At 40.9% G+C, this 14,516-nt stretch overlaps 1 protein-coding gene across 1 annotated transcript; it reads right to left on the bottom strand.

The window, feature by feature from the left end:
* Positions 1-11,099: 11,099 nt before the first annotated feature.
* On the bottom strand, positions 11,100-12,737 carry LOC145804475 (akuammiline synthase 1-like). The gene has a single exon (XM_082898448.1). It carries the CDS (start codon positions 12,621-12,623, stop codon positions 11,295-11,297), a length of 1,329 nt encoding a protein of 442 aa, XP_082754574.1. The 5' UTR covers positions 12,624-12,737; the 3' UTR covers positions 11,100-11,294.
* Positions 12,738-14,516: the final 1,779 nt, after the last annotated feature.

Consider the following 14,516-nt stretch of genomic DNA (forward strand, 5'->3'; position numbering starts at 1 on the left):
TTGTGTAGAGTTAGTACTCTTTTTTTTTGTGATCAAGTGTTGACTTGGAAAAGTTGTAAGCATATAGGACATTTACTTTTGTTGTCAACATATAATACCTTTTGTAAGAATACTCTGATGATTATAATATGAAATCTATTTTCTTTATCGTGAATGTATGTTATTATGGGTTTATTTTGAGGGCATTACAACTTGGTATCAGAGCGTACCGGGTTCGAATACTTTGGGTACGCGGGAAGTGGTTAGTACCACAATGGGTTCGTCTCGCTTGATAGAGACTTAGATGTAGTGTTATATGCTTACGTGATAACATGCTCATGTGACAATTTGGGTATGGGATTTATTTTCTAGGATGTTGATTGGATCTTTGGGTTTCTGTGAGTCTTGTTGGAAAAGCACTTGATCAATGTTGTTTCTAACCGGAACTCTAGTAACGCCTCGGGACTATCATCATCCAGAAATGAAATTCGTAAGTGCTTATGTGATTATGTGCTTACGTGGAGTGAATTACAGTTGTTCTTTGCATTAGGATGTGAGTGTTATAGCTTCGGCACATTTGTGAATGTTCTAATGTTCTTCGTTACCTTTATTAGGATGTCAGGACAAGGACGAAGACGTGGAGGTAGACGTGGTAGGCGTGGTAGGCAGGAGATGCCTTTACCGGATGATATTCCGGCACAGTAGAAGGGTGTTGGCCAGGCCAATGTGGCTGAGCCAGTGGGGCAACAGGCCTTGGGTGCCTTAGCCCGCGAGATAGCAGGGGCTATGAGGGAATCCATAGGCATGCTCAGAGCTGAGAATCCAGTTCAGGCCCTGGTTGTTGATGCAGGGCCTTCCTTTCTGAAGAGGGAGTTCTTCCGGTCAAATCCGGATGAGTTCGTCGGGGATCCTAAGGAGCCACTTAAGGCTGATGAATGGTTGGAACAGATGACCAAGACATTTGAGATGATTGGCATCGAAGACGGGGTATTGAAGGTGACCTTGGCATCTTTCCAGCTGAAGGGGGATGCGGGTCAGTGGTAGAAGTTCATGAGAGGCCGTGTTGGTGGTACATGGGAGGCTTTTGTAGGTGCTTTCCAGGAGAAGTTCTTAGCCTCAGCTGTCAGGGAGAAGCTGAGGAACCAGTTTTGTCAACTCAAGCAGCTGAGTTTATCAATGGCTGAGTTTGAGGCTGCATTTACTAGCTTATCCAGGTTCGCACCTAAGCTTGTGGCGTCTGAGGAACGCCGTTGCATTGAGTTCAAGAGGAAATTGAGGCATGGCCTGAAGATGAGAGTCGGGGGTTCTATGATCCAGGAGTATGGGTGTCTTGTGGATGCCGCGACCCATATGGAGACTATGATGGAGGAGGAGGAGAGGATGAGGGGCTCCAAGATGAGTCAGGATGGCCAGGGGGATGGCAGGAGACAGAGGAGTTCTAACCCTCATCAGTCCCAGAGTGCCTTGGTGAGATCTACCTTTCCAGTACTGAGTTCGGGTTCTGGGAGAGGCAGCCAGGAGACTTTACCTGTTTTAAGTGTGTTCAGCTGGGCCACAAGTCTCCAGCTTGCCCACAGAGGGGAGGAGGTCAGAGAGTAACTTCATCTTCGGCTTGACCTCAGAGCCAGAGTCAGGGCAGAGGTCGATCGTTCTCTTATTACCAGTGTAGTCAGGCAGGGCACCTGAAGAGGTTCTGTCCACAGTTGGGTGGTACACCCGGTGAGTCTGGTTTGAGACAGACGCAGAGTTCGCAGCCAGCACAGTCTATTCAGGCCTCGAGGGCCAATCAGGGGGCTTCATCGTCTCAGTCTGTACACCAACCTTTTGCTCCGAGAGGTGAGCAGGTAGATTAGGGGCCTACAGGGCGCGTGTATGCTGTTACCTTGCAGGATCTAGTACTGGCTCCATCTGTTGTGAGAGGTACCTTTTTGTTTTGCAACTCGGTTGTCAATGTGTTAATTGATATGGGTGCATCTCATTCCTTTATATCTGCTATATTTGCATCTGTTTTGGGGTTGGAATTGGCACAGTCAGCATCTCCTATTTGTGTTGTATCACCTGTTAGGGGTGAGTTGATTTTGAAACAGGGGTGTCGGGGCTGTGATATAGAGGTCGCCGACCACCAGCTTCCATTTCCTTTTGTAGTTATGCCCATGTCGGGTTTTGATGTGATTTTGGGTATGGATTGGTTATCATCATACCGGGCAGTTATTGATTGCTACCGCCAGAGGGTCACTGTATGTACCGTGAGCGAGGATTGCTTCCATTTCTTGGGGGATCGGGTTGGTAGTGTGTTACCACTAGTGTATGATCCACGAGGGCGGAATAAACTTAGCGGTCTTCTCACTAGCCTTTTGAGTAGTGAGTGTGATGAGATCGGGGTTGAGTTGCCGAGAGTAGTTTGCGAGTATTCGGATGTGTTTTTCCAAGGATCTTGTTAGTTTGCCACCACATCGAGAGATAGAGTTCTCTATTGATTTAGTGTCTGGCACAGTGTTGATTTCTATGGCACCTTACCGTTTTGCCCCAGCTGAATTGAGTGAGTTGGAGATTCAACTCCAAGAGTTGTTAGATAAGGGTTTTATTTGCCCTAGTGTTTCGCCGTGGGGAGCACCAGCCCTCTTTGCTAAAAAGAAAGATGGTGCCTTGAGACTTTGTATCGACTACCGGAAGTTAAATCGGGCTATGGTTAAGAGTAAGTACCCTATGCCCCGTATAGATGACTTGTTTGACCAGTTGAAAGGGTCCCGTTGTTTCTCTAAGATAGACTTGAGATCGGCTTACCATCAGTTGAGGGTCAAGGAGGAGGATATTCCGAAGACCGCATTCCGTACGCGGTATGGCCACTATGAGTTTTTGGTGATGCCATTTGGGCTCACCAATGCACCGGCAGTGTTTATGGATTTGATGAACCGGATATTCCGGGAATTCTTAGTTCGTTTTGTAGTCATTTTCATAGATAACATCTTGATTTATTCACCTTCGGAGGAGGAGCACGAGGAACACTTGAGAGTGGTGCTTGAGTTGCTTACAACCCATAGGTTGTACGCCAAATTTGGGAAGTGTGAGTTCTGGTTAGGAGAGGTCGAATTCTTAGGCCATGTGGTTTCCGGGGAAGGGATGTCTACTGATACATCCAAGATTGAGGCAGTACAAGATTGGGCACAGCCTAAGAGCGCTTTTAAGATACGCAGTTTTCTGGGATTGACTGGGTATTACCGCCGATTTGTGAAAGATTTCTCCAGGCTAGCTTCATCGTTGACTAGATTGACGCGAAAAGGGGTTAAGTTTGTATGGAGTGAGACTTGTGAAAATTCATTCCAAGAGTTTAAAGTTAGATTGACCACCGCTCATGTTTTGATTATTCTAGAGAGGGGTCTAGGTTACGCGGTTTATTGTGATGCCTCACGAGAGGGTTTGGGTTGTGTGTTGATGCAAGAGGGGAAAGTGGTTGCCTATGGCTCACGTCAATTGAAAATACACGAGAAGAATTACCCTACACATGACCTAGAGTTAGCAGCCGTGATTTTTGCCTTGAAGATTTGGAGGCACTACCTCTATGGTGAGAGATTCGAGGTATTCTCAGATCATAAGAGTCTGAAGTATCTGTTTACAGAGAGGGACTTGAATTTGAGGCAGAGAAGGTGGATGGAGTTCATTGAGGATTACGACTTCGAGTTGCACTATCACTCGGGTAAGGCCAATGTTGTGGCCGATGCCCTTAGCAGGAAATCCATTAGTGATGTAGCTTGTATAGCCATCCGAGAGTGGAAGATGTTGGGTGCACTTGGTGAGTTTGATTTGCTTCTGGGTGAATCCATTGAGGCTGCGGCCTTGTTTTCTGTTGTTACGCAGCCTACACTTGTGAATCGAGTGTTAGAGACCCAGAGATGTGACCTTGAGGTAGAATCCCTTTGAGAGAAGATCTCCAGTGGGAAGGCTGAGAAGGGTTTGTCTGTGTCTCCCGACCTGAGTGTGAGATACCGAGACCACTTGTTTGTGTCGGAGTCTTGCCGAGAAGAGGTACTCCGAGAGTTTCACCATTCACGCCTTGCGGTACATCCGAGAGGCACTAAGATCTATCGGGATTTGGGTCGCCTGTTTTGGTGGCGGGGTATGAAGAAGGATGTGGCAATTTTCGTGTCCAAGTGCCTTACTTGTCAGCAAGTGAAGGCCGAGCATCAGAGGCCAGCGGTTTTGTTACAACCTTTGCCTATAGTCGAGTGGAAGTGGGAGCATGTCACTATGGACTTCGTTGTAGGTCTTCCGAGGGCTCAGCGAGGTAGTGATGCTATTTGGGTGGTTGTAGACCGGTTGACTAAGTCGGCGCACTTTATCCCTATGCGCGTGAGAGATTCGGTAGATCATCTTGCCGACTTGTATATTCGGGACGTAGTGAGGTTGCACGGGGTCCCAGTGTCGATCGTCTCTGATAGAGATCCTCGTTTTACTGCTAGGTTGTGGCAGAGTTTGCAGAGTGCCTTGGTACTAGGTTGACCTTTAGCACAGCTTATCATCCTCAGACGGCAGTCCGAGCGTACTATTCAGATCCTTGAGGATATGCTCCGAGGTTGTGTCCTTGACTTTAGTGGGTCATGGGAGAGGCACTTGCCCTTGGTGGAGTTTGCCTACAACAACAGTTTTTAGTCAAGTATCGGTATGGCACCGTTTGAGGCCTTGTATGGCCGACCGTATAGGTCTCCAGTTTGTTGGGCCAGGTGGGTGATGCACCTTTGTTGGGCCGGGAGTTGGTGAGGGAAACGATGGAAAAAGTTGAGCTTATCTGTAGGAGGTTTGTTACAACCCAGAGTCACCAAAAGAGTTATGCCGACCGTAGGAGGAGGCCTTTGGCATTTGAGACGGGTGATCATGTTTTTCTGAAAATATCACCTAGGCGAGGATTGATGAGATTTGGGAAGAGTGGGAAGTTGTCCCCTCGGTTTATAGGCCCTTTCAAGATCCTTGAGAGGATTGGTGAGGTTGCCTACCGTTTAGCTTTGCCGTTGCAGTTGTCCGGAGTGCATGACGTATTTCATGTTAGTATGCTTCGGAAGTACGAACTGGATCCATCGCATGTATTGGATTGGACCGACTTAGAGGTTGACGAGGATGCCTCATATGAGGAGAGGCCGGTTCGGGTCTTGGATAGGCGGGATCAAGTCTTACGAGGCAAGACCATTCCTTTGGTAAAAGTTTTGTGGAAACATCACAGAGTGGAGGAAGCCACTTGGGAACGTGAGTTGGAGGTCCGCGAGAAATATCCGGACTTGTTTGTTAATACATGATCATGTATTGGGAATCTTGTAATATTGATAAACTTTAAGAGTATTAAATATGTCTTAAGTTGTAAAACATTGTGAATGTTTTGGTTTATGGAAATATTGTAGAACTTGCCTTGTAATGGAAGTTTATTTTAACATTGCATATGTTAACTCTGTTTTAGAAATGCAAATATAATATTGGCATCGAATAAATTTTGTGATGCATGTTGATAATGCATGTTGGAGATCATATTATACTTGCCCCTTGAAAAGAGATGGGATGACCGATATTGGGTTAAGTTGATAAATGTTGAGTTGTAATACTGTTGAGAATTGAAAGAAAAAAAAAAACATGTTTTTGAAACTTGTACTTAATTTCGGGGACGAAATTCCTTAAGGGGGGAGGTTATAGCGATCCTGTTTTTCCACTATTTATTTATTGTATTCCGGACTCGGCTCCATGGATGTGTGGTTGGCTCATTCTCATTTCCATTCTTTACTCTTTGTATTTGAGTCTTGGGTTGTGTTGGGCGTGTTTCGAACAAGTTGGTTGAGCTTTAGTCCCATTCCTTGTTGCCCAGATTTTTGGTGGTCCGCTCGAACGGGTCCCTTTGCACTCGAGCGGAGTTTACACACTTTTAGCATTTTGTGCCTCTGCAAAACTTCTACAAGTGCGTTTTTCACGCTCAAGCTGATTTCCTTGCGCTCGAGTGGGCCTTTTGGCGCTCGAGCGGGTGTGCAATGTCTATAAAAGTACTGGACGAGTGTAATCTACGCTCGAGCGGGTTTCCCTTTGCGCTCGAGCGGGTGTGTTTTGCAGTTGTGTCTTGACGCTCGAGCGGGCATTCTTACCCTCGAGCGAGTCCAATTTTTGTGTTTGACGCTCGAGCGTCCTATTCTCCGCTCGAGCGAATCATACGTATATTAGATCGCAGTTGGGCCATTTTAAATCACTTTTTGATTTCCTTTCTCTCTCTTACTTTTTCAAAACCTCCATTAGAGAGCACCTCTCTCTAAAACTCAACTTCTCTCTAGGTATTGATCTAGTAAGAGTGATCTCATACCCTTGTCCCTTTGTAAAAGGTGTTGTGCTTGGTGGGGGCTTCACTTTGATCCGAAAATTTCTTGATTTGGAGCACCTCGAGTTTTCTTCATCTTCTTCCTTTGAGCTCCGAATTTGAGGTAGGGATAACTACTCATTCTTATGCTCTTTGACATAAATTTTTAGTCATTTTGATATGATGTTGATGTTGGGTGATTTTGGGTGTTAGGGTTTCAAAATGTATAAAGAGGGGTTTTATATTTTGATGCCTATACATGTGTATTTGGGGTTAGAAATTAGATTATTGGTGTTGTTGTTGATATTTGAGCCTTGGGATCAAAGTTGAGAAAAATGAGAGAAAGCCCTAAAATTTTGTTATGAATTAATTTATATAATTAATTTGGAAATGTAATGAAATTATGAAATTGAGTTGGGAATAATGAAATTGGCTCATTATGAGGTAGAATGGTGGAGTTGGATTCATTAATCACTCACCTTTGAAAATGTTGATAATTTACCTGTTGATGCATTTATTATCTATTTAGAAATAACTGTTTTGGGTTATCGGTGGAGGATAGTCTTGATTGTTGTAGACACAGCATGATGATTAGGTGAACTAAAACTAATCAAGTTGTGTGTTTGTATACATGGGTGCCGAATCCCGCGGACGCAATTTCCGTAAAATGGCAAGTCAAGATATCTATACATGGGTGTTGAATCCCGCGGGATGATATGTCCGTAAAATGGCAATCTGAAAACATCTATACATGGGTGCCGAGTCCCGCAGATGAAATGTCCGTAAAATGGCCATGAGAAAATAATTACACATGGGTGCCGAATCCCACGGACGCAATTTCCGTAAAATGACAATTTGAAGTATTATTGGCTTGAGATGTAGTCTCGCTTAAGTTGTCTGGCCAGGTTCTGAGTCATGTTTATATGTTGAATTTTGTTAAGTGAAGGATTATGGGACTGGAATGTACTGTATGATTGGTTTATATGAGTTAGACATTTATCAAGTGCTAATGTTTTAGTTATTGCTCATATTATGTTTAGCATATCTCTACTGGGCATTGGCTCACCCTATATGGGACATCATTTTCAGGTACAGGTGTTATGCCACCACCAAGGACGTAGCTTGGGAGGCTTGGGGCTGTCAGACTCCTTTTTGTTGTTTTATTGTATTACATACATATCAAGCCAATGGCTTATTTTATGTAGAGTTAGTACTCTTTTTTTTTTTTTTTTTTGTGATCAAGTGTTGATTTGGAAAAGTTGTAAGTCTATAGGGCATTTATTTTTGTTGTTAACATGTAATACCTTTTGTAAGAATACTCTGATGATTATAATATGAAATCTCTTTTCTTTATCGTGAATGTATGTTATTATGGGTTTATTTTGAGGGCGTTACATAAATCCTCAATTAAAAAGGTTTCATGTATGCAAGAATTTCAAATATTCAAGCCAAAAAGATGAAATCTTTCATGATCATACATATAACCGACATTCTTCTTCAAAACCGATTTCTTTCCAAATTTCATGGATTGTAACGATCTCATCACGTATAATATTTTGTATATAATTAATTAAGGAGATTTGAATTTAAATTAATCATTATTCTAATTTCGTTTAAGATTTATGAGAATTATGGAATCTGATTCGTATATGATTCTACTAAGAATTTAATTTTGAATTAGAAATTAAACATCCAAATGGTTTAAGGAGGTAAAATTGATGAGTTGAATCAGTTTAATCTCAAGTATCAGGCCATATGAGAATTTAATTAAATATTTGATTCAGTTTAGTAAAATAGATATTCGATTAATTGGATCTGAATTAGAGTTAATGAAGTTAATTAAGTTATGAGAAATGAGAATTATGATTATTATGAATTAAATTTACTAATGAGGTATCCAATTTGAATATGTAATTTATTGACGGAGATTTTGAGTTTGATCTGAAATTGAAGGTCTTAGAGATTTGAGAAACCAAAATTGATTATGGCTATAAGTTTAATTTGATATTTGGAGCCTTTTGAATGTTTGATTAAAAATCTGATTCAGATTAGTAAAAATTAATTATAATTAATTGGGTCATAATTGAAGTCAATTAGACTAATTAAATTATGTGAGATTTAAGATTAGTTATGATTAATTACATTATGTGTTAATCAAGATTTGCTAATACTAAGTGTTGCTTAATTAAGTTAATTTTAATCATAAATTGAATTGTCAAATGGTCTGCAACTTGAGGGTGAGGGTGAGGGTGAGGGTGTGCTGAGAAATCTGTGTACGTAATTGTTGTGGTGGAGCTCATAGGAGTTGTGCACGTGTGTGATGTGGCGTCACGAAATAAGTGTGTGTATATTTGTGCATTATTGTGTTGACAGTGTATACTACTTGGTGAAAGACTTTTCAAAGCCAAGAAGAAGGGGTCCATCTTGCTGTGTGTTGAAGAATTCAATTATAGAGAAAGAGAAGTGGGTGCGCATTATTGTGCTGGAGCTTTGGCCCAGAGAGATAAGCGGGTGTGCATCGTTGTGTTGGAGCTTTGGCCCAGCTCTCTTTTTTTTTGGCCCAGCTCTCTGCTGTGAGTATTTCTAGAGAGAGAGAAAGTGAGTTCAAGAGTTGAGAGATTGGCTCTGTTTGGAAATAGCTATTTTACATTTTTTTGGTTATTTTTAGTTACAAAAGATAAAATAGGTTATTTTAGTCACAAAAAATAAAACATCACATCTAACTCATAATCATTACACTTTTCTCTCATTAAAAAAATTAAAAAAATTAAAAAATCAAAAAAGAAATTTCAAATCAAATTTTTTAACCTAAACTAAAATAATTAAAGAAGTCAAAAATTAACCCATTTTCCAAATAACAACAAGAAAGAGAGAGAGAGAGAGAGAGAGAGAGAGAGAGTGAGTGAGCATCCTGTACTGAGTAACAAATCCCATCAACGTTACTTTTAACTTACGAGGCCACTCTAATTTGTCTGAGCATTATTAAATGTACAATCAGACCATACCAATGCCAGCAATAAAGCTTTCTACAATAGAACTTCCAACTTTTTACACTTACAGCCCACCATTCCAACAATTCTACCAATGAACTTGGCATAGCCTAATAAATTCCCCACCAATTCATGAAATGGGACCAAACCTTCCAAATTAAAAGACAACCCATCAGCACATGATCTATTGTTCCCAAGTCAGTGTTATAAAAAATACAAAGGACAGCCCACTCCACGATTTCATTTATGGTTAAAATTAATTTAATTAAGCAGCATTTAGGTTAAGTTCGGAAATATTAAATAAGTGTATTTTTTGATTTTTTATGAAATATGAGTTGGATTTAAAGTGATGTGTTAAAAAGATGATGTGACTTAAATAAGATGATGTGACTTAAATAGGATAGTGACTTTTTAAATTTTTGAATTTTTAAATTTTTTTGAAGATGTCAAACTTGACCTTAGTAGGTGTTTGGATAAATTTAAAAAAATTAAAAAGTGAAAAAATTATTTCAAGTTCAAAAATTCATACTACTCATATGTTTTTTGGACGGAAAACAGCACTGGTCAGAGGTCCCTGCTTTTGTCCTTTCCTCGCAACCTGTCCCAAAAAAAATAAATAAAAAATACTTGACACATCTTCTCGGGAGCCGCTCACCACACATTGCACGCACAAGCCGTACGCCGTACTGCCACTTCACGTCACGCACAGTCAGTACGAAATAATCATGTAGGGGCAAACAGCTCATTTGCATATTTATTAAAATATTATAATACACAACTTTTTTTAAGGGCAAATTACATATACACCCCTCCAGGTTTGACAAAATTACAGATACCCCCCTGAGGTTTGAGAAATTACGAATTCCCCCCTGAATGCTATATTTGCATAAGAAATTAGGGGGTAATTTGTTATGAAATATAAACCTCAGGGGGTAAATTGTTATGAAAATACAAACCTCAGGGGGCGGGATGTAATTTCCGAAACCTCAGGGGGGTATCTGTAATTTAACCAAACCTGGAGGGGTGTATATGTAATTTGCCCTTTTTTTAATAATAAGTTAAAAATTTATCCTAAATATTCGTATATTTTTTTAACTTTTTTTAATTTAAAAATTAAAAAATATATTTATATAGATCATTTCAAACAAACTTTTACTCTTAACAAATCTTAATTAACACATAATGTAATTAATCATAACAAATCTCAAGCCCCACATAAGTTAATTAGGCTAATTGATTTCAATTAAGGCTTAGTTATTTATAATTAATTTTTACCGATCTAAATCAGGTTTTCAACCAAACTTTCAAAAAACTCCAAATATCGTATTAAATTTATTTTCATTATCAATTTTGATTTCTCAAATCTCTAAAGCCTTCAATTTCAAATCAAATTAAAAATCTCCGTCAATAAATTAATTCAAATTAGATACCTCATAAGTAAATTTAATTCATAATAATCATATTTCTCATTCCTCATAACTTGATTAATTTCATTAACTCTAATTCGGACCCAATTAATTAAATCTTTAATTTCTAATTTCAAAATAAATCTTTAATAGAATCATATACAAATCAAATTCCATAATTCTCATAAATCCCAAGCTAAATTAGAATAGTGACTAATTACAATTAAAATCTCCTTAATTAATTATATGCAAAATATTATCCATTTAATTTCTAATTCCAAAATAAATCTTTAATAAAATCATACTTGAAATTAAACTGTTTTCAAGTTTTGTATTTCCTTTAAGAATTTTTTTTAAAAAAATTATTTTATCTTATCTATTTTATTTATCATAAAAATACCAACGTTAAGAACATAGTTAACTTTATTTCGATCTGAAGCATACACAAACAAAGATAATAAGTCATCACCATGACTCACAGAGGGCAACAAACACGACATCAAGTCTTAACACATAAAACTTGGAAATACATAGGAAGAAAGATAATATTAATAATGAAACCATCATTGACCATCCATCCACAGGACTGGACTAGTTGTTTTAGAGAGCAGCTCTGTTTGGTGAGGCATAATACAGCAACTCCTGGTTAGCTTCAACTATGGCCATGTCCTCTTCAATTAGAGTCAACCAAATTTCTACTCCCTTACCATCTCTTGTATCCACCACTGCCATTCCAGGTGGCCTAATAGAAGCCTGACCAACTATTCCCCACCATGTCGGCTTCCCCCATCCAAAATCCGCTTCGTATACAGAAAATCTACTGGTATGGTAATACACCTCCATTTCATATTCCTTCTTCACCTGCGGTGTTGCCTTGTTCGACAAATTATTGTTCTGCATGATGGCCTCTTCAACCCCTTTCCTCATCTTACACACCAACCCCGACATGTCTGTTACTTCACTCTCGTAGTCATCGTCATCTTTATCAATTATTATCTGGAACATTCCTACTACATTTCCAAAACTATGTTTTGGTAAAGGTGGTATAAGCTTTGACCGCAAGTTTATTGCTCCCTTCAGCATATACGATTTTCGAGTCCCACCAAATCTTGATCTGGATGCAACCAGTGCGCATTTCCAAAAGAGCGCTGTGACAGCCTCGACACGGGTGGGTTGTGGCACGCTCGCGCTGGCGGTTTTGGACTTGAGGTCAGCGATTTTTGAGGCATCGACCCCAAACTTCTTTGTGACGACCTTTGGGCCTTTTCCACTGAATGTTAACGATGTAACTGGGAAGTCCTCTATTGGGGGGAAGCGAGAGGAGACAGCAGTGAAATCTGGGACTACAGTGTTGGGGGATCCAAGAGCAATTTCAGACCAAGCCTTGATAAATGAGGAATAGGAGGCTCCATCACTGATCTTGTGGGAAACTTCCACGGTAATAGCCACTCCGCCGCATGGAAAAAAGTTGACCTGAACGTGTAACAGAGGGGCATTGTTATAGTCTGTGGGTTCGGGTGGAGCCAAAGGGACCATGCCTTGAACACTGGGTCGTTCAAGAATGTCGGAGACACCACAGTTGTTGATGACACGAGCTTCAAAAAAATCAATTCCCTCATCGTTGCAATCGACTGAGAGATTGTTTTTCAATCTTCCAGCAAGTGGGTAGAAGTGAGTGAGGGTTTCAGATAGCGAAACCTTTAGACGATGGGATATGTCATGGAACAAGTCATCGTATTTATCACCATCACCACCACCACCACCAGAGATAGCATGAATAGCACTGGGGGCATAGAAGAGAACCACTGGACTGTAAAGAAATGTAGCGTACTGGTCTCTAGATGAGAGCTTGTGGGTTCTAAGGTGATGGGGAGTGGGAGAAGATGGCTTGATGGTTTCTCTAGAAATTATCTTAACTTTAATCTCCATGGCCTAGTTGGTTGCTTGCCTCTATATTTTTTTGGTAGCTTGGCTACTTGCTTGGCTCTATCTTGCTGCTTCAACTTGACTCACTTCAAAACATTAGGCGCAATAAAGGCTAAAAGACTCCCGAAAAAAGGCTAAGGGCTGTTTGGTAACGTTTACGTTTTCAGTTTATATTTATAAATATTTTATAAATTAATTTTTATTTATTTTTTGTTTATTTTTAGAAAAACATAAATTACAAACGCATTTGGTAATTGACAAAATATTTTAAAAAATTTAAAAATCTACTCAAAAAAAGTGAGAAATGACAAGTGGTGGCAAGTGGCAGCGGAAAACGGTGGTAGAAAGTGGTGACGGTGGGTGGTGGGTAGCGGGTAGTGGTGGGTTGGGTGGATGATGGGTGGTGGTGGTGGTGGCCACTATAAGAAAAAACACTTTTGGCGACCACCTATTTTTTTTTGTCGCAAATAGTCCACTTTCTGCGACTAAAATTTAACTTTTGGAGACCACAATTTTTTGGTCGCGGAAAATCACCTTTTGGCGACCAAAAAAAAAAGTTGGTCGCGGAAAGTATACTATTGGCGACCAAAGGCTTTTTTGGTGGTGGAAGATCACCTTTTGGCGACCAAAAAAAAAGTTAGTCACGGAAAGTATACCCTTTGGCGATCAAAAAAAAAAGTTGGTAGCGGAAAGTATACTATTGGCGACCAAAGGCTTTTTTGGTCGCGGAAGATTACTTTTGGCGACCAAAAAAAAAAGTTGGTCGCGGAAAGTATGCTATTGGCGACCAAAGGCTTTTTTGGTCGCGGAAGATCACCTTTTGGCGACAAAAAAAAAGTTAGTCGCGAAAAGTCTACTATTGGCGACCAGAGGCATTTTTTGTCGCGGAAGATTACCCTTTGGCGACCAAAAAAAAAAGTTGGTCGCGGAAAGTTATGGCGGGATAAATTTTTTAAAAAAATGATACTACAGTAATTACATGCTATTTTTCTATTTAGGCATTAAAAGTTTTATAAAATAATATATAACCCAATTTTTATGGGTTATATATTTTTTTTGTCAAATATGAACAAGAAGTATGTTATTGGCAGAGTGGTAGAGTGGATTGGGTGCATGGTGACTCCTTGGTCAGGAGTTCAAGTCCCAGGGAGCACAAAAGAATTATTATTTTTTGGTCAAGGCGTTGACTTTTGGCGACCAACTTATCTTTGGTCGCTAAAAGTTTATTTTTGGCTAATATGAATTGGACTTTTCGCGACCAAAAAAGTTGGTCGCGAATGGTCACTTTTAACAACCAAAGGCTTTTTTGGTCGCAGAAAACTATCTGTGACGAGGCTTTAGCGACCAACTCGCGACCAACATATTTTGGTCGCGAAAAGGTTTTAGCGACCAAATATGGTACTTTTCGCGACCAAACATGTTCGTCACGGAAAGTGTTTTTTCTACTAGTGCGGCGGCGGGTGGTGGGTGGTGGGTGGTGGTGGCAGGTGGGTAACGGATGGCAGTTGGTGGTGGGTGATGGCAGGTGGGTGGTGGTGGCGGGTGGTGGGTGGTGATGGCAGGTGGGTGGCGAATGGCGGGTGGTGGGGGGTAGGTGGTGGTGATGGGTAAGTGAAGGGTGGTAATGGTGGGTGGATAGGTGACGGTGGCAGGTGGTGGGTGGTAGCATGTAGGTGGTGGTGGTGGTAGCGGGTGGTGGGTGGTAGTGGCAGGTGGGTAGCGGATGGCGAGTGGTGGTGGGTGGGTGAGTGGGTGGCGGTGGTGGGTGATAGCGAGTGGGTGGGGGGGTGGTGGTGGTGGTGGTGACGGGTGGGTGGCAGGTGGCTAGTGGTGATGGGTGGCTGGTGGTGACGGGTAGTGGATGGTGGTGGCAGGTGGGTGGTGAGTGGTTGTGGC

This window comes from Camellia sinensis, chromosome 12, assembly GCF_055761805.1.
Source record: "Camellia sinensis isolate YWXY chromosome 12, ASM5576180v1, whole genome shotgun sequence".
NCBI lineage: Eukaryota > Viridiplantae > Streptophyta > Magnoliopsida > Ericales > Theaceae > Camellia > Camellia sinensis.